General features: G+C 36.8%; 1 protein-coding gene across 1 annotated transcript; it reads left to right on the top strand.

Moving 5' to 3' along the window:
* The first annotated feature begins 887 nt into the window (after positions 1-887).
* Positions 888-21,250, top strand: LOC138336123 (universal stress protein in QAH/OAS sulfhydrylase 3'region-like). Its single transcript, XM_069285435.1, has 4 exons — positions 888-1,179; positions 19,059-19,139; positions 19,617-19,705; positions 19,985-21,250. Exons 1-4 carry the CDS (start codon positions 1,104-1,106, stop codon positions 20,192-20,194), a joined length of 456 nt encoding a protein of 151 aa, XP_069141536.1. The 5' UTR covers positions 888-1,103; the 3' UTR covers positions 20,195-21,250.
* Positions 21,251-21,861: the final 611 nt, after the last annotated feature.

Here is a 21,861-nt window from a genome sequence, read left to right as displayed (position 1 = left end):
GTTGTGATTCTATATCGGTCTCAATACTCCAGGGGTTACTTTCTCTGTCGCGTGGATGTTTAACGACAGTGATAATAGCCCATGGAGTAAAACAATTGACGTTTAATCAATTATGTTCAATAATATTTCTCATTAAAATAGCTTTGAAACTAGTTCGATGTTTTATTAGTATCGGAATTTAAAGAATGTGATAATTTTAAATTCGGCTGTTTCTTTAACGTGGCACCCATGTAAATCTGATTTCTAATCGCGGAAGGAATCGTTACCATAGGAACCGACTCTCTCGCACGTATACCATAGGCGTTTGACTTTAACAGTATTGACATATACATTGAGAGAGATAAAATGAAAATTATCTATAGAGCCAAACGCCTGTGCGTACACGGGCTTTTGATTCTAATTTAAAATACGGAGAAAAGATGTCCCTTTATTTGTGCGATACTGCATCTGTATTACATAAATAGAGATATCCGTGTAATTAGAATCAAAAGCCTGTGGTGTGATCTTTCGTTCGCCGTGACCTTGAATAAAAAGTCATGCATGTAGACTATAAATACTTCATCAAAGCAATGCAACATGCCCAATATATTATCTGGTGGCTGAACGTAATTCAAAAGTAAAGTTAGCTGAAGCAGTTTATTTGTTTGAACGCATGGTTAGGCCTTCGTTATAAGCATAGTACGTTATACATATATTACAAACTTGAGAGCCTATACAGTATGTACGAGAATGAAAAATGCTACGCGATATAGGCTGTAGGTATACAGTTTATTAGTTTTCCAAAATATCATCAAAATAGTGAATACTATAGCTATGCAACATCTTTATATATTTTAATTACCAATGCAATAGACCTCCCCTATCTGTATCGACCTAAAATTTGGAACGTACATAATCAATGCGATAGCGCGGGCCGAATGCGTCGTACCACCAGATACCGCTCGCATCATGTCTGAAGCTGATCACTGACTGTAATAGTCTCTAGTGAATGCGCAAGGCTCGAGGAAACTAGCCCTACTCTAATATTTAACACAACCGTTGGCAGCAAGTCGCATCGCTAGCGGTCATCTGCTGGACATCTCTCTGACGCTCGAGTCCCGAACATGGCTGAATCGGAAAACACCAGGGCTGTGGCTATTGCCATTGATGGAAGCCCATACGCCGAGCAAGCTTTTGATTGTAAGTACATGTAGATGTTTTCTGGCTCTGATATTTGCCATACAGTACGTAATCTTGTTTACGTTAAACCCCTTATAGTCATATTGCATGGTATCATTTGGTAGCGTCTGTTTCTCTCACCCTTTATCAAGGTCAAAGATCAACGGAGATAGACGTATGCATTGGCCTTCCCGAGATAATAGCAGAAATAAAAACATTACACACTACAGTATAAAGTGTTATGAGAAATGATGAGCAATCTTTTGTATCGTCTGCCCATTGCAGACGAAATCAAACTGCGGAAGGCGGCTTATTGTTGTATTATCGTAATGCTACACCCTTCACTCGGCTTTACAAAACAATGTTTTGGTCTTCTAAACTTGTGAATCTAAGTTGAACATAAGGGTTGACAGTGTACGGAACCCTGGAGTATCGAGGAGTTGACAGTACCTGATGTATAATCTATATAGGCACGGATCTCTGCATGCATTCGACTCGTACTGTTGTAATGTAAATACATTGTACATGTTGTACATCAACGGAGAAGCAAGCATGTTTTTTTTTTCTAGATTATATAATTGATTTATATCATCGAAAAATATGTGCAGTTACTGCAGTGTATAGATTTTTAATTATACAAATAGCCCGTGATATTTGCATTAATTTTGAGTTCCCCCTGGTGATAACGACGAGCTATGATATTGCTGTTGCTTTATGGAACATGCAGGAATTATTGATCATTACTGTTGTTCCGAGCATGTACACGAAAAATCGACTTGAATGAGGCACGCCAAGAACCAGATGCTTTATTGAATATTTGATTGTTTCAAAACAAAATTAGCAGGACACCTTACCATAAGACATGTCATTGAATATCAATTCCATCATGGATGCTAATAAAATCCTATCTTTATTGACATCACCTCTTTATAACATACAGACAAAGTTCAAAGTATACCAGTAATACATGTATAAGCATAACTCTCAATCAGGTATGGCACGTACTTGCTGCGTCATACTGTGATATACAAATATACTGTGATCTGGGGGTAAAAATAAAGAACTGTTCCAGGATTTTGCAAGTGTGAAATTTCCGTGATTTTGCGAGACATTGGTGTCGTCACGAAAGTCTGATTCACGAAATAGTAGTTTAAAGATCATTCTTTTGTACTCTTACAGCTAAATGACAAAGTTTGATTCGTTAAAAATAAAATTGGAATTTTCTTCTCTTAAGTCAAAAGTTCGTTTGACCCGCGGAATCAATTGTATGGATTGGTGGGAGAGACCAGAGACACCATTTCAGCTTTTCGTGATGGGTCTTGGGAATTGAGAATTGTGCCAAGTTTCCTGTGGTCTCAGAAGAAAATCAATTCATATACCAGACGATTTTTTTTTACTTTGGAACGATAGAAAATGGTCTTCGATAATAACAGACAATATTGATTTGTACAGTGTCATTGGAGCCAGAAAAGTTGTTCGCTACTTCCAACAGTGGGCACAATAAGTAAGGTTTGTTTATGTTTCGATCGACACACAAGGTCATTTACACGTTTAGGACAAGCTCTCTTGTATATCTGTAGTGTGGCTGGGAAATTGTGATAGATTGGAGTTGTCAGCCCTTGTGTTGGGATGAGGCATTTCCTATTTTATACTACACAAGGTCATTTACACGTTTAGGACAAGTTATCTTGTATATCTGTAGTGCGGCTGGGAAATTGTGGTAGATTGGAGTTATCTGCCCTTGTGTTGGGATGAGGCATTACCTATTTTATAGTGCTATCTCACTGAAGCATACTTTCCCGCAAACTACCCTTTTTGGTCATGCCGCTGAAAAAAAAAGATCAAGCAAGTTGTTGAACGTTTAAACTGAAACGATAACCCAGCCACGCGTCTGATAAGAAAATAGTAGGTTAAGTTGGATTAGCCTACGTGGATATGAAGGATAGGGATATTCTACCCGAGGGTCACAAAATGTAGTAAAACCCGAGGCTTGTCGAGGTTTTTGCATCATTTTGTGATCCTGAGAGTAGAATATCCCTATCCTTCATATCCACTTATGAAAGAGTATTTTTCTTTCATACCTCGACGTTTTATTGCAATTTTACAACTATAATATCCCGCCATTTTGAAATTAATTCGAAGAAATCCACGACTGAAAGTCAATTTTCCATACATGAAAAATTAGGTGATATTTTCAACAAAAATTCCGTTGTTTGCATCTTTTATAGTAAAACCAGATTTTTGTGAAAAATATGTGAACATTTTACAGAGGAAATAGAAATTTTGTTGACGCCGTGACGTCACGAAGCTTTATTGCATGGGTAGCCATGCAATACAGCCTCAGGCGACATCAGTGTATTGCCCTGGACCAGCCAGTATTACACATGTAGGTATGAAAGAATAAGTTGGATTGGCCTACGTTGTATGTTATAATTGCCAAGATACCAAACAATTTGTGATCATGTTTTGCAGATTATACTATGTCTCTCTATCCTCGTTACTCAAGCGGTTACTTACGTGTGAAAAGATTTCTAGTGCTATATGGGCAGATATTTTATTGGCCCCTGTGTTTACTATTTGAATGTAACTTGTGTTGTATGTTTATACTCTGATATGGGATATCTTGCATTAAAAACCAGTGCAGCGGAGTGCTTAGCAACTGCGCAGTGCAATGAACAATGTAGTGGCTGTGTAGTGCAGCCAACAATGTAGCAAGTGCGTAGTGCAGCCAACAATGTAGCGATTGCGTAATGTAGCAAACAATGTAGCGACTGCGTAGTGCAATCAACAATGTAGCGACTGCGTATTACAATCAACAACGTAGCGACTGCGTAGTGCAATCAACAATGTAGCGACTGCGTAGTGTAATCCAATCAACAATGTAGCGACTGCGTAGTGTAATCCAATCAACAATGTAGCGACTGCGTAGTGTAATCCAATCAACAATGTAGCGACTGCGTAGTGTAATCCAATCAACAATGTAGCGACTGCGTAGTGTAATCCAATCAACAATGTAGCGACTGCGTAGTGTAATCCAATCAACAATGTAGCGACTGCGTAGTGTAATCCAATCAACAATGTAGCGACTGCGTAGTGTAATCCAATCAACAATGTAGCGACTGCGTAGTGTAATCCAATCAACAATGTAGCGACTGCGTAGTACATCAACCGGGGCTCTCTAAGGGCCACTACTGTTCCGAAACGGCTTTTAATTTTTAAAATAGGAATGTAAAACGAGATCAATAATTTTGTAGAGTCGCAGAAGTTATTAACAATCGTAACCGTGGCTCTCTTAAAATGGATATCTTGTTTAAGTTATAGTTTCGTAATATACATGCCTGCCAATGAAAATAATACACGACAAAAGCACATTAATTATATAGAAATACATTTATAAAATACGTATTGCGTGATTTATCGTTGTTTTCGCACATGTTATCGAATATTTTTAACATTGGCTTCGGCTTTATGTTGGTAAACGTTCTATGACAGCTAAGCAGGCCTACACTTTGTACGTCATGTCTAGCGTGTGGTGAGTTGGTTCGTGTCTTCTGGTTATAGTATTGGATCCGTTTGATAGTACTATCTCGCAGCGAAACAGCGCATACATCCGGTTACATTATACGGAACACACTTCCTTTTAACTAAGCCTAAAGTAGGAGTAGATGATGCCATGCATACAGAGTATGCTCAACTAAAGGGCCGAAACACGGCACCATAAAGATACATAAGATGAGAAAAAATGATATTCCAAATATAGTTGCATTTAACGATTGATGCAAATGGAATAGTAGTCACAATTCTAATGCCGTATATCACAAGGACTTGACACGTTCCTCTATGATCCGGAATAAAACAAAATATCAATCTCCGGACACCTATATAACACCTAAACGTGCCTATTTACAATGACAATCAGATATAAGACTTAACGATAATTGGCGTTTTGCTTGTATCCCGTTTTAGGATCATAGAGTGTGATTTCAATTAGGAAATTATTTTTCTCATTTCTGTAATGGACATTCTTTAACCTTTTACCACAGAGATGCTTCACTTTTGACCTTTGGTTAGAACGTTTAACCTCTTGGTTCTGTCTTATGGTTGAGATATATCAGTCCATACAAAGTATAACACAGGACCATCGGAAAGGTCCTTCCGTTATTCCAGACTATTCAATGACCGTCTCCTCCAGTTAAGTGCTTCAAGCATTAATAGGAATTCCTGGTGAGAAAGAATACTTTCACCTATTGCATAACATTGTCCAACCTTTTGAGGTTTGAGGCTTATAACAAAATGTGATTGCAGTCAGAAAGAAAAACGGTCATTTTTTTGGAGGCAGAGCTTTTATTTTCAGCGATCACAAGTTTTATATAGACGGTAGTTATTCCATTTTGTATCAGTCATAGGAAATAAAAATATTTCCAGAAAGTTGGTTTCGCTGTGAGAAATCAGACTGTAGAATTAATGTTAATTTCTGAATAGTTAGCGGAATAAATACATGCATTGCATGCAGGCTTCTTAACATTTCTCATAACTGTCTTGACGGTAGAATCAGATAGAAAGGTTTGCTCTCGTCTCTACACAAGCCTGTCAGCGATGGCAGACCAGATAACAGGGTATAAATGTCACTAACGTGGTATGTTTTGTTATATCGGTCTGTGATAGGGCATCAACATTACTTCTCACTAGTATATGCCATATTGTCATGCTTTTGTGGCGTTTGGCCCACAAAGAGCAACCATATTTCAAGGGTGAATGCAGTGACTGTTCCTGAACTTGGTTTTTTTTCCATCTCTTATAGTTACCACCAAATGAAACAAAATGCTTGGATCGTTTTGTTTTACAAGTAGTAGCAAATTGTGTTATCTGCGACTATATTAATTCTTTACGCCCATTATTTTTTCCATGTAATGACGTCCATGTAATTTCAACCATTGATTCTAGCAACAGATTATATAAGAATCCCCAGAGATTCTATCCTAAAGCCATGTGTGTTTGATTTTCAATATGGAATCTATCCAGAACTGTAAGCAAATTCCGTTGTACGAGTTCTGCTTCCTCCTGTAGTCAACCTTCTCCGTTTATACAATGTACAAGACAGTTTTGCATCCAAGACTTCTGAAGAAGGTTTTTTTTTGTGTGTGTCCAAGATTATGCTAGTCAGGCTATAGATTGTGTGGATTCTGGTCATCAGTGTATGAAGGCGGCTATTGGTTTTGTCCAACGTGGGGTTGGTCAATGGTGATTGTTTGATAGACAGTGTGATACAATGTATGAGTTATGTCAACACATTCTTTCAGAAAGATAAATGATCTTGTCCTCGGTTGCAAAAGAAAAAAAAACACCGTTCGTGGCATATGTTATAGTGTTGTGGAATTATATAAATACATCGTTAAGTGGACCATTATGTTGACATTCATATGATAGGACACAAAGAATTATAAAGTATAACAAAACAATTTATTGTATTGATATTGCTCAATTTTATTGTGTTTGGCTATAAGATATAACACGTTTGTCTGTCAGTCGTGTGACAGTGGTTATATCATGTCTGTTTCTCTCACCCTTTATCAAGGTCAAAGATCAACGGAGATAGACGTATGCATTGGCCTTCCCGAGATAATAGCAGAAATAAAAACATTACACACTACAGTATAAAGTGTTATGAGAAATGATGAGCAATCTTTTGTATCGTCTGCCCATTGCAGACGAAATCAAACTGCGGAAGGCGGCTTATTGTTGTATTATCGTAATGCTACACCCTTCACTCGGCTTTACAAAACAACGTTTTGGTCTTCTAAACTTGAATCTAAGTTGACAGTACCTGAGAGTTACATGTATAATCTATATAGGCACGGATCTCTGCATGCATTCGACTCGTACTGTTGTAATGTAAATACATTGTACATGTTGTACATCAACGGAGAAGCAAGCATGTTTTTTTTTTCTAGATTATATAATTGATTTATATCATCGAAAAAATGTGCAGTTACTGCAGTGTATAGATTTTTAATTATACAAATAGCCCGTGATATTTGCATTAATTTTGAGTTCCCCCTGGTGATAACGACGAACCCTGATATTGCTGTTGCTTTATGGAACATGCAGGAATTATTGATCATTACTGTTGTTCCGAGCATGTACACGAAAAATCGACTTGAATGAGGCACGCCAAGAACCAGATGCTTTATTGAATATTTGATTGTTTCAAAACAAAATTAGCAGGACACCTTACCATAAGACATGTCATTGAATATCAATTCCATCATGGATGCTAATAAAATCCTATCTTTATTGACATCACCCCTTTATAACATACGAGTAAAGTTCAAAGTATACCAGTAATACATGTATAAGCATAACTCTCAATCAGGTATGGCACGTACTTGCTGCGTCATACTGTGATATACAAATATACTGTGATCTGGGGGTAAAAATAAAGAACTGTTCCAGGATTTTGCAAGTGTGAAATTTCCGTGATTTTGCGAGACATTGGTGTCGTCACGAAAGTCTGATTCACGAAATAGTAGTTTAAAGATCATTCTTTTGTACTCTTACAGCTAAATGACAAAGTTTGATTCGTTAAAAATAAAATTGGAATTTTCTTCTCTTAAGTCAAAAGTTCGTTTGACCCGCGGAATCAATTGTATGGATTGGTGGGAGAGAGACCAGAGACACCATTTCAGCTTTTCGTGATGGGTCTTGGGAATTGAGAATTGTGCCAAGTTTCCTGTGGTCTCAGAAGAAAATCAATTCATATACCAGACGATTTTTTTTAACTTTGGAACAATAGAAAATGGTCTTCGATAATAACAGACAATATTGATTTGGAGTCAGAAAAGTTGTTCGCTACTTCCAACAGTGGGCACAATAAGTAAGGTTTGTTTATGTTTCGATCGACACACAAGGTCATTTACACGTTTTGGACAAGCTATATTGTATATCTGTAGTGCGGCTGGGAAATTGTGGTAGCTTGGAGTTGTCTGCCCTTGTGTTGGGATGAGGCATTTCCTATTTTATACTACACAAGGTCATTTACACGTTTAGGACAAGTTATCTTGTATATCTGTAGTGCGGCTGGGAAATTGTGGTAGATTGGAGTTATCTGCCCTTGTGTTGGGATGAGGCATTACCTATTTTATAGTGCTATCTCACTGAAGCATACTTTCCCGCAAACTACCCTTTTTGGTCATGCCGCTGAAAAAAAGATCAAGCAAGTTATTGAACGTTTAAACTGAAACGATAACCCAGCCACGCGTCTGATAAGAAAATAGTAGGTTATAGTTGGATTAGCCTACGTTGTATGTTATAATTGTCAATATACCAAACAATTTGTGATCATGTTTTGCAGATTATACTATGTCTCTCTATCCTCGTTACTCAAGCGGTTACTTACGTGTGAAAAGATTTCTAGTGCTATATGGGCAGATATTTTATTGGCCCCTGTGTTTACTATTTGAATGTAACTTGTGTTGTATGTTTATACTCTGATATGGGATATCTTGCATTAAAAACCAGTGCAGCGGAGTGCTTAGCAACTGCGCAGTGCAATGAACAATGTAGTGGCTGTGTAGTGCAGCCAACAATGTAGCAAGTGCGTAGTGCAGCCAACAATGTAGCGATTGCGTAATGTAGCAAACAATGTAGCGACTGCGTAGTGCAATCAACAATGTAGCGACTGCGTATTACAATCAACAACGTAGCGACTGCGTAGTGCAATCAACAATGTAGCGACTGCGTAGTGTAATCCAATCAACAATGTAGCGACTGCGTAGTGTAATCCAATCAACAATGTAGCGACTGCGTAGTGTAATCCAATCAACAATGTAGCGACTGCGTAGTGTAATCCAATCAACAATGTAGCGACTGCGTAGTGTAATCCAATCAACAATGTAGCGACTGCGTAGTGTAATCCAATCAACAATGTAGCGACTGCGTAGTGTAATCCAATCAACAATGTAGCGACTGCGTAGTGTAATCCAATCAACAATGTAGCGACTGCGTAGTACAATCAACCGTGGCTCTCTTAAAGGGCCACTACCTTTCCGAAACGGCTTTTAATTTTTAAAATAGGAATGTAAAACGAGATCAATAATTTTGTAGAGTCGCAGAAGTTATTAACTATACGTTTACTAGCACACTTCTCATCACCTTCAGAACTGTTTAATTAGAATAAATAAAATGTTAATTTTCATAACGCGGGTCGTTTTATGTTTCCCGCCGTCGTCCTAAATACCGCGCGGTAGTTGACTATCACTGCGCCACACGGCAAAACAGCGAAATGAATCTCCACTGTTATCGTACATTAGACAGGAAATCTTGCATATGTTTGGTGTTGTAACCTCATCTTAATCCATCGATGTATATTTTCTTTTGGTATTAATGTTTTTAAGAAACCTTTAAATTTTGCTCCGGAAATGTAGTGGGCCTTTAAAATGGATATCTTGTTTAAGTTTCGTAATATACATGCCTGCCAATGAAAATAATACACGACAAAAGCACATCGGTCATATATAGAAATACATTTATAAAATACGTATTGCGTGATTTATCGTTGTTTTCGCACATGTTATCGAATATTTCTAACATTGGCTTCGGCTTTATGTTGGTAAACGTTCTATGACAGCTAAGCAGGCCATCACTTTGTACGTCATGTGTAGCGTGTGGTGAGTTGGTTCGTGTCTTCTGGTTATAGTATTGGATCCGTTTGATTGTGCTATCTCGCAGCGAAACAACGCATACATCCGGTTACATTATACGGAACACACTTCCTTTTAACTAAGCCTAAAGTAGGAGTAGATGATGCCATGCATACAGAGTATGCTCAACTGAATGGCCGAAACACGGCATCATAAAGATACATTAAAAAGAAGGTCGTTTGCGAAGATGAGAAAAAATAATATTGATGCAAATGGAATAGTAGTCACAATTCTAATGCCGTATATCACAAGGACTTGACACGTTTCTCTATGATCCGGAATAAAACAAAATATCAATCTCCGGACACCTATATAACACCTAAACGTGCCTATTTACAATGGCAATCAGATACAAGACTTAACGATAATTGGCGTTTTGCTTGTATCCCGTTTTAGGATCATAGAGTGTGATTTCAATTAGGAAATTATTTTTCTCATTTCTGTAATGGACATTCTTTAACCTTTTACCACGGAGATGCTTCACTTTTGACCTTTGGTTAGAACGTTTAACCTCTTGGTTCTGTCTTATGGTTGAGATATATCAGTCCATACAAAGTATAACACAGGACCATCGGAAAGGTCCTTCCGTTATTCCAGACTATTCAATGACCGTCTCCTCCAGTTAAGTGCTTCAAGCATTAATAGGAATTCCTGGTGAGAAAGAACACTTTCACCTATTGCATAACATTGTCCAACCTTTTGAGGTTTGAGGCTTATAACAAAATGCGATTGCAGTCAGAAAGAAAAACGGTCATTTCTTGGAGGCAGAGCTTTTATTTTCAGCGATCACAAGTTTTATATAGACGGTAGTTATTCCATTTTGTATCAGTCATAGGAAATAAAAATATTTCCAGAAAGTTGGTTTCGCTGTGAGAAATCAGACTGTAGAATTAATGTTAATTTCTGAATAGTTAGCGGAATAAATACATGCATTGCATGCAGGCTTCTTAACATTTCTCATAACTGTCTTGACGGTAGAATCAGATAGAAAGGTTTGCTCTCGTCTCTACACAAGCCTGTCAGCGATGGCAGACCAGATAACAGGGTATAAATGTCACTAACGTGGTATGTTTTGTTATATCGGTCTGTGATAGGGCATCAACATTACTTCTCACTAGTATATGCCATATTGTCATGCTTTTGTGGCGTTTGGCCCACAAAGAGCAACCATATTTCAAGGGTGAATGCAGTGACTGTTCCTGAACATGGTTTCTTTTCCATCTCTTATAGTTACCACCAAATGAAACAAAATGCTTGGATCGTTTTGTTTCTACAAGTAGTAGCGAATTGTGTTATCTGCGACTATATTAATTCTTTACGCCCATTATTTTTTCCATGTAATGACTTCCATGTAATTTCAACCACTGATTCTAGCAACAGATTATATAAGAATCCCCAGAGATTCTATCCTAAAGCCATGTGTGTTTGATTTTCAATATGGAATCTATCCCAGAACTGTAAGCAAATTCCGTTGTACGAGTTCTGCTTCCTCCTGTAGTCAACCTTCTCCGTTTATACAATGTACAAGACAGTTTTGCATCCAAGACTTCTGAAGAAGGTTTTTTTTTGTGTGTGTCCAAGATTATGCTAGTCAGGCTATAGATTGTGTGGATTCTGGTCATCAGTGTATGAAGGCGGCTATTGGTTTTGTCCAACGTGGGGTTGGTCAATGGTGATTGTTTGATAGACAGTGTGATACAATGTATGAGTTATGTCAACACATTCTTTCAGAAAGATAAATGATCTTGTCCTCGGTTGCAAAAGAAAAAAAAACACCGTTCGTGGCATATGTTATAGTGTTGTGGAATTATATAAATACATCGTTAAGTGGACCATTATATTGACATTCATATGATAGGACACAAAGAATTATAAAGTATAACAAAACAATTCATTGTATTGATATTGCTCAATTTTATTGTGTTTGGCTATAAGATATAACACGTTTGTCTGTCAGTCGTGTGACAGTGGTTATCTCAGAACCGATGTTTGTGTGGAGTTATCACGCGATCGACTGCCACAATCAGGGAAATGGTAAAAGGGTAATATTTCGTGTAGAGATTTACAGATAGTTCTCTAGTCCATCATCATCGCCAAGTCAGTGCGGCGTTCGCTTGTAAGCAATCATTATTGTCGCCATTCAACAGCATCAGCAGACGTCACTGGTCGTGTATCTATTACTCCGACAAGGATGTTATCGCCAAACGTGTTTGACATGTAAAAGGCATTTGTGTGCTTAATACAACATGCACACGAACATTTACGACAGGGACAATATGTACATGATGTAAGCTTTGAAATTACAGAAAGCATATTAACCATTTGATAAACTGCTAATGCCATGCACTCTGCAATACACTATTCTTCACCATTTTCAACTTCAATTATAAATGACTGCAGGACCATAAACTATTCTTAGACGTGAGGTTTTGTTTTGCTTTGCAATTAAAAATGACGTCAGTTTTCGTAACGGCATCTGCGATTGGCGTTTCTTGTGATCTGCAGGCTAATCCACAGTAAAACAGCTTGTCCCGCGATACTGAAGGTCTCGTCTGAAAGTTGTTTATTGAGAAATTATTCTTGTAATACGCAATGACAGGCCTGTCTCAATATTGATTAAAACTCTCCCACGTTACCAACTGTTAATGCCAATTTTCTTTTGTTGCACATGCTGCTCTTATAACGTTCCCAGGATGGCAGTATTAACTACTCTGTGTGGCATAGTAATCACTCCTTAGGTAAAAACTTCACAGTTAAAGGTTTCAATGAGTATGGAAAGAGATTCATAAACTGTTCGTCTTTGTAAATTCTACAGATCAGTAAGACTGTCTATAAGACAAAAATCTTAAAATGTAGCATTTATCATTTATTTTTTATTTTCTGTTTGATAATTTGTTCTTTACCGACCCCAAACTTTTGAGGACATCAAGCCCTTTGATCAAGTCATTCGTCGTCGGTTACCATGCTAATCACCCAGTGGATACAAGAAGACACAACATGAATATACCACAGTCTCCCAAAACACGCACCTCGCACAACATACACGCAACATACCGCATACATGGGAGGCCGTCCTTACATGACCATATCTGTTAATAGGACATTAATTAATCAAACTAACAAACAAAGGGTTTCTGAGGTGCATGCCATTATCTTCAGCTAAGGAAAGCTGGTACCAATCTGCAATTTCTTGTCGGGGTTTATGTCGATCAGAAGGTAAATCGCACACGTAAAAGTTGCTGTGGAGTATTCTATCGCCCATTCCGCCATTTTCCTGTTTGTTATGTCTGTGTCTGGTATTATTCCGGAACATTAAGCCCTATTGTGTTATCATTGTTGGTAGGGCCACGGGACCTGAGTGAATAATATGTCCTGGCATATTTAATTATCACAAGCCCTCTGCCTCTCATTTTCTAGGATGTCCGCCTCTATGTCACCAGTTCAAAACCCATATGGGGTAGTTGCCAGGTACTGACCGCTTGTCGGTGTTTTTTCTTTAGGAACTCCGGCTTTCCTCCACCATCTAATCCTGGCATGTCCTTACATGACCCTTGCTGGCTGTTCATAGGACGTAAAACTAATCAAGTCGAACTATAAACTACATTCTATCTTATGAGTTGACCATTGTGTGTTGCCGAGCTTACTCATGAACACGAGAAATCTTCCATCTGATGACGATAACAAGTATTTATAGACAATTATATACAATACATTATGAGTTGATATTGTGTATTTGGACGAGATGGAGAGATATCGTCATACAGGCTGTTCGTATACGAGTCGCAGAAGATCAATTCAGTTTTACACATTCATTTATTCATACATGGATTAAAAATCTCATTTAAAATTGTAATAAAACAATGAATATTTACAATGTTGACTAGAAATCGTGACAGAGCGACATTGCGGACTTAGAGAAAATTGCCTCGAGTGAATCCGTGATCTTTATACAGCATCTAATAGGATTCATATGGGTATACTTGGACGGTACATAGTTTAGAAACAGGTTAACCAAAGCATTACATTATATACGTGTATTTAGGCACACACGGTGTACATTTGTATACTTGTTAAATTGTTTGATAGCGAGATCAACAGGCGGTATTTTCACAATAATGGCAGAGAAGGGATGGATTTTCGTTCAAAAAGCAACAAGTACCGGAACAGTGGAAACAATCCAGGACAATCCGTATCAAAAATCGACACAGGGGCCAGGCAATATTAGTTTGACATATCCTTATAATAATGGGAATTAAGCATGCTATTGAAGTTAAAAAAACACGGTAAAAACCATCAAAATCATACATTTTTTTAATGTAAATAGAAAAGTAAACTGTCAAGTTCTACGTACACTACAGGTATTCCCCCTAATTCCCAAATCTCACACATCTGAGCAAAAAGACGTTAAAATTAACATATGTATAACAGAGATACCATCCTGGTATGGTAGCAAAAATATCTCCGTCAAACAGCCGAGTTTGCTTCCCATTTTTCGGACATACTGATTAAATTTCAAAATATATAAGCATTAACTTTTTGTTAACATTTCAAGCACATTAGTTTGACTTGCAACTATGTACTGTGTTTCTATAAACAATTGACTGAAATGAGTCATAAAATTGCCGTTTCCACTTTTATTCTATAAATGGTATAATGCAATTTGACCGATTCAATCGGTGTAACCGTCTAATCTGACCATACTAAGATCGGCTGCTCCCGGCTAAATTCGTAGAATTTATTCCATTCGGCAAACCTCGTCCGATTCCGGTAAAGGTACATACAAGTATAAATAATTATGTCCAACCGATCAAAGTGAACAGATGATTTATAATCAGGTGGAATCCCAATAACATGGCAGGCAAAACACCCGATTATAATTGCTACAATTCCATTCCAGGATGGTAGCAATAACACATGTACATGGATTGTATATATGTTTCTCTTAATAACAACGATTACTTTAGGACATTTTTCAGATTCCTTGTTGCTCCACCGCCAACACAGCATTAACAATACCCATCATTTGAACAATAATTGATGTATAATCGTGTTTCTATGTTTCTTATCAACACAAAAATGCATGTAAAATAATTTATTTTGCTTTTGGTGCATGCGCAATCAGTACTTTATACCATATAGGACATAGTGCCATGGATTTTTTCGGAACGCAATGAATTATTTTTAATTCCTTATTTTGAATTAAAATAAAAAGCTCAAACTTTTCAATGGTGGTTTTAGGCACTAGGTGTTAAGATAAAAATTTGGTGAAAACATACTCTACCAAACCTCCAAGACGACACTAGGATGGGTCTAAATATGTAAACTGCACCTAATTCTCAGACCCCTGTGTTACCGCAATTTTTTACGATATTAACGGGATACAGTTTTTGCCACAAAATTCCCCATTCCTCCCATGTTTTAACCCATTCAAAACGCCTATATGATGAGCTTTACAGGGAAGGGAAGGCTAAAATACACTCGAACAGTTGTTCTAATTTCCATGTTGGTAACAAATTGGCCAAGATGTGAGGAGGGGGTTGAGATGTATAGCTGCATTACATTTGTAGGTTCTGGTGGTGATGATGATGGAACGTTAGGCACATAACTATGAAAGTTAGTGTTTTGTAAATATACATTAACAAAATCGTATAGCATAATATGAAAGGGGCATTTTGATCTAAGCCAACCGTTAAATTTCGGTTTATATTGAAAATAAACCGGTTGAAATAAAAGTTTGGTATATGTTAGCATCCCTTTAGCCGTGACCATGCAGCATGATGCGATGTCCACTGCGGTTAGTTTGTGCAATACTAAAACAGTTCGCTTTCCAATTAACATTTATGAGTTGCATTGAGACCTTAATTCTAGTCAGACACATTTCAGATTGATTTTCGCCTGAAGCACCTTGATCTTGGATTTATGTACACATCGGGCGTTCGGTGTGTTTTGAGAGCACATGTGCTCAGCCTCCCCATAGGGGCTGCGTTTTGATTTGGTATGGACGAGAGAGTCTGGTGATATTGATGCTATTTACATGGAGCTTAGCATGTATTGCTTGATTTATAAACAAAAGGTCAAAATGTCATATGCGATGATGATTCTGTAATAGGCAATTATAGGCACTGAGGCAAATAGCCAGATACTCAGACACCAGACTTGAACATATTGACAATATATACTGATATAGATATATGTCTGGTGCTGGACAAAGAGGGCTAGGCTTAGTCTGATTATCAATTTGCACAGCTGGCCAATAATAGAAACTAAATTATCAGTGTATTGTATTGATAACCCTTGGCTAGCAAGTTGCAATTTGCCCAATACATTTGTATTGTTCTGGTCACAGGTTTACGAAGCGCAAAAAAAAAAAAAAACTAAAAATACTGTATGTTCTGGTTGACAATCGGTGCCAAAGAAGTGACATATTTAAGCATTTATGTTACTATTTTTTAACTTCATAGAGGTATGAAAGAAATTTTGTTTGCAAACTGTGTGAATGCGCGTAGTTCGCTTTAGTAACAAGGTCAAGCGGACACTTGAAATTATCTCGTATACGTGTTCATTTGCAAAGATGACACCTCGAAAACTGATCATTAATAGGCCTAACCATTAACCTATAACGTCTTATGGGCAGATGCTATATTAAACAAAGGCAGACCCAAAAAGATGCACTCTGAATATTGATTCCAAGATGTTCTACCTTAGACTAACAGACTTGTAAACTTGAAATAACCTTAGCCCAATGACAAATCCAAGGTGATGTCCGATCGATAGAAAGCACAGAAACACTCGGTACAATATATAAACACGTAAAATACAAAGTCAGGCGTACACTTATTATCCGGACAAAGGTATTAGGGGAGTAAAAGGCTTTTATCCAATACCATCAATTATCGTAAAGAGCTGCGTTATGGGAAATCAATTATTGTCATTCACACATGGTGGGAATGTTATGCTGGGATTTTTTGTTTTAATTTGCTCTCGAACCCAACCTGAGATGTGTTCTTTTCCTGTTCTGCTAAACACACATTTACTTCAGTCTGGCATATTGTTTTATATACATCTATGATCTATACGTGTACAAGTATTCACATTTTGTATGTCAAAAGGGAATAGTCATTATCCAAAATAATTACTACTTGTATCATATGTCTTTGATTTGATTTCACACCTCCTAAGACGATACCCCATGCAGGTTTTTGTCCACAAATTTCGGATTATGTGTGAAAAGGGAAAACTTACCTCGTATACTCTCAATATAACCTACTGGTATGGCTTGAATCAAATGCATGATACATGTACAACACGAGCGGGCACTTGCAAAGGAGGTATTATTTTCGTATCATATTCAGTTTTATTACTTCATCATTCACAAAACTGCGTTCTCGCACTTGTGTTTGTGAGCAGCAACTGAGATATGTAATTCGGATTACTGAGTCCATATTTATTTGGACTATATATAACGAACGTATCAATCAAACGTGATCATTATAAAAAAAACTGATGAAAAATTAATGAAATGGGCATAATTCTTGGATATGGAACTTGGTATGTCTGGCGTGAAGAACACACATTATGCAGTGAAACTTATTTTGAATCGAACTGAAATTCCCATCCAAAAATACGAATTCTTTCTCAGTTGTCCAAACTGCATGCTGGATGTATCCACAGGGGGCCAACTTAATGAAAATAGATGTTGTCATACATATTTTGTATCTAGTGGATGGACTGATGAATATATATGACAGTCATGTGATTTGTTTTAAAAGAAATACGAGACTTGAAAAATTATTAAAAATCGGGATATTTACTCTCTGTTTTATAGTAAATATCCCGATTTTTTAAAGTTGCTCCACCGCTGACAAATGGTATTTTTTCACTTTAAGAAACAGGAGTTGACGATTTATTATTTTTCTTCGGTTACAAAAGTTACTTACTTTACACCATTACCACCATTGAAAAGTTTGAGCTTCTAATTTTACTTAAGTTAAAAACATGAAAAATAATTAATTGCATCCCGAAAAAAATTGTATTAATTAGACATATATATACACGATTAAACACCAATTATTGTTCAAATGATGAATATCATTTATGCTCTGTCGGCGGTGGAGCATCTTTAATAATTTTTCAAATCTCAATTATTTTTTAAAACAAATCACATGACTGTCATATATACTCATCAGTCCATCCACCAGATACAAAATATGTATGACAACATCCATTTTCATTGAGTTGGCCCCCTGTGGATATATCGTACTACAGTTGTTGCAAATTACAAACAAATAATAATATAAAAGTAAAACTTGAGTCGCAAGAAATATGCCATATGATTCGTCTTTGGATTTGTGACATTATTCCAATGTGCCGATCGTCTTGAAAGGATGAAAATTCAGCTGGGACGTCGGGATCATTTTCGAAATTTAACATATCAACGCTTAATATTTATAACTTACTTTTAGAAAATTTCAACCCAATTTACCTGTTTACAGTTTTACAAATGTTGTTTGTCACTTTCTGCGTCTCTCCTTGGTGTCCATCGTCTTTAAAAACATTGCAACTAGCTAAAACTTTTGAATATGGCTGCCAATTTTGTGCAGACGACACTCTTTTTTAATTTCACGCATGCCCAACAGGCATTAAAATCTTCACGTGAAACAATACACGTGCACTCCATTGTGATTGACAGGCAATATCGATTTCATGGCATTGTTACTAGTAATAGCGACAGCAAGGATGAAATTAATGTTCGAATAAAAACATTTCAATTCAATTCAATATTATTGATTTTCTTGAGCACCAGAATTAGAAGACAATTTCGGAGGCTTTTGGAAATAAAACGTCAAGTCGAAATCGTGTCGTTCTCTGAAGTTCTCTAAACTGTTGCAATACAGCACACTTAAAAGTGCAGTGATTGGTCGGAACAATTTGATTGACACGGAGGGGTGGAGCCCAATCAGAACACCCCGCCCATTTCTGCGAAAGTTTCGGAGAAAATGGTGAGGTGATCCCACCTAAATATGTTAAGTTGATACCCGGCAAAGACTTCAAAGTTTTAAAATTTCTGGGCATATCCATGTTATCTAAGTTGTTTCGCTGTGTCCATCGTCAAGAAAAAAAACCCCACTTTGTTCGAGAGAAGAAGAAAACCACTTCGGTTTTTGTCAATTTTCTTTCCATTAATATTATTTCTACTTTCAGGGTATATGGAAAACATTCGACGGGAAAACGACACTCTAGTTCTGATCCACGTTCCGGAGTCATACGACCTTCATTTAGCTAGTAGGTATTATCTCTGTTTTACTAATGATGCTTTAAAGTGAACAGTCGGGCAAGGATGGCTAAAGTCGGTAAAAATGGTGTGAATGTATCCAGAATAATTTCTTATGGAATAGAAAAATAAACTTTCTTGTCAAAATCTGTCTGCGCACGTAGAAATTAATTTAAAGGATAGGAATCCTAAAACGTCCTCCCGGCTGACTATGCCCGTGGTTACATTTCCACGCAGCCTCGCTTTCAATGTTTTCACCTTTTCTTTATTTCAATGGTCAGAACTGGGGAACGTAAGCAGACCTTGACCGTCGCATTAATATGTGAGAACTTTTGGAAGGCCAATGAACGCATTTAGACTGGTTTTCTTTGCCCGACTATTCACTTTAAAATCTTAAAATGAAGAAAAAAAATATAAATGAATTTGCTGAGAAATTTTTAGCGTGAAAATGTTACAATCTATCATCATTTTCTATCTGTGCTATCCAGGTCCAGGTGTGGTACAGCAAATACTTGAAGAACTCGAAGTCAAGGTCAAGGCTATTGAGGATAAGTTCCGGGCAAAGGTCGAGGGCAAGGTGAGAGGTCAATGTCAAAACGGAAAAAAATATCCTTGATATGTAATATGAAATATATTTCAATGTTATGTAAAACGAAAAATCTAGGTACATGTACATGTGAATGATAAAAATAATCTAAATGAGGATTTTGGGAAAATATGATTTAAAAGAGGAATATGAAAGAAAGCAACTGATTACAATTCTTGCAATTAAATAAGTTTTCCCATGCAAATATGAATACAAAGATTACTAATACATTCAGTCCATATTTGATCATTTCCATCACCATGAAAACAGATCCAGGGAAAGTTTCGAACGGGTTGTGGAAAACCAGGGGAGGTAATCGTGAAGATCGCAGATGAAGAAAAGGCGGGAATGATTGTCACAGGAACCAGAGGTCAAGGGAAGTTCAGGCGGACTGTGATGGGCAGTGTTAGCGACTACATAGTACATCACGCGCATGTTCCAGTGCTCGTTTGTAGAAAGGAAAAGGACTTGAAGGCATAGAACTGTTTATCGATGTATTTGTTTGCGATGTGATGTTGAAGATTAAACTTTGAAAGTGGGCAGTTTCAGTTGAATGTTTTGAAAGTGACGTTACGTCAAAGGATCAAAGGTCAACAACTGGGCATTGGGTCAAAGGCTCAGAGGTGAAGACCAGCAACATTAGTTTAAAGGTTAAATGTCAACAAAATTACAAGGAAAACACATAACTATTTAATAAAAGAGTACATGTATCAAAAAAACATCAGGGATATAAAGTCAATTGGTAAGAGCTCAAGACCAAAAACAATAGGTTAAAGGGTAAATGTTGAATGTCTAGAAAGTTAAACTTGCCCTCGAGTATCACCTTGAAGTATAGATTGTGATGTAGAGTCATTATCAAATTCTCGTGAGTTGTTTATGTAATGGAATACTTATTGGGTTTTTTATGTTTCAGTTTGGGCCAAAAATTGTCAATCACAATTCTCATTATACCATTCCATAAAATGGAACAAGCTCTTACTATTTTAATAATTTAATCAGAATTACTATAGAAATAGGTTGGGAATAATTTTGATGATATAATTTTTAAAATTTGCAGGGAGAGGTGTAATGATTGAAACGTTCAAGAAACCAAGCAATATACATTTCATTATTCAGATTTAAGAAGAGCGATCAATTATCATTTTGGCTTTTCGACTGAATAGAGTTATCTCCCCTTAACTGATACTGCAAAAACAAAACCTCTTTGTCTAGTACATGCACTTGTAAAATTGATTTTAAAAAGCTAGAATTATGTATGATGTCTAACATTCAAGATTATTTGCTTTAAACTTTAGCTGGACCCAAGAGGGTAATGACTGTTATGTTGAAATCTGTGAATAAATGTTTAAATCTATTCACACTTTTCAGTAGTTATCTCCCTTTAGGCAACATTGATGCATAAAATGAAATTTCCCATAAAATGGTATCAATGATTTTTTTTCATTTAAGGTTTTTGTAATGATGTATTGTTGTCATATATTGGATCACAAATGCCATTACTTACATGTAACAATAAAGAAATCATATCTGCATAAATCATTGTTTATTTTTACATGTTTTAAGCTGAAAGGGCCACTACCTCTCCGAAACGGCTTTTAATTTTTAAAATAGGAATGTAAAACAAGATCAATAATTTTGTAGAGTCGCAGAAGTTATTAACTATACGTTTACTAGCACACTTATCATCACCTTCAGAACTGTTTAATTAGAATAAATAAAATGTTAATTTTCATAACACGGGTCGTTTTATGTTTCCCGCCGTCGTCCTAAATGCCGCGCGGTAGTTGACTATCACTGCGCCAGACGGCAAAACAGCGAAATGAATCCTCCACTGTTATCGTATATTAGACAGGAAATCTTGCATATGTTTGGTGTTGTAATCTCATCTTAAGCCATCAATATATATTTTCTTTTGTTATTAATGTTTTTAAGAAACCTTTAAATTTTGCTCCGGAAAGGTAGTGGGCCTTTAAAGATGCTCCATCGCTGACAAACGATATTTTTTCTCTATCAAAAGAAGACTAGACAAATTAGTATTTTTCTTCAGTTTCAAAAGTTACTTACTTTACACCATAACCATCTTATCTTGTAATTTCACTTCAAGATAAAAATATTAAAATTAATTAATGGTGTTCCGAAAAAAAATC

This window comes from Argopecten irradians, chromosome 12 (genome assembly GCF_041381155.1).
Source record: "Argopecten irradians isolate NY chromosome 12, Ai_NY, whole genome shotgun sequence".
NCBI lineage: Eukaryota > Metazoa > Mollusca > Bivalvia > Pectinida > Pectinidae > Argopecten > Argopecten irradians.
The sequence above is the reverse complement of the archived record's forward strand: the minus strand, read 5'-3'. Positions and strand labels throughout refer to the sequence as shown.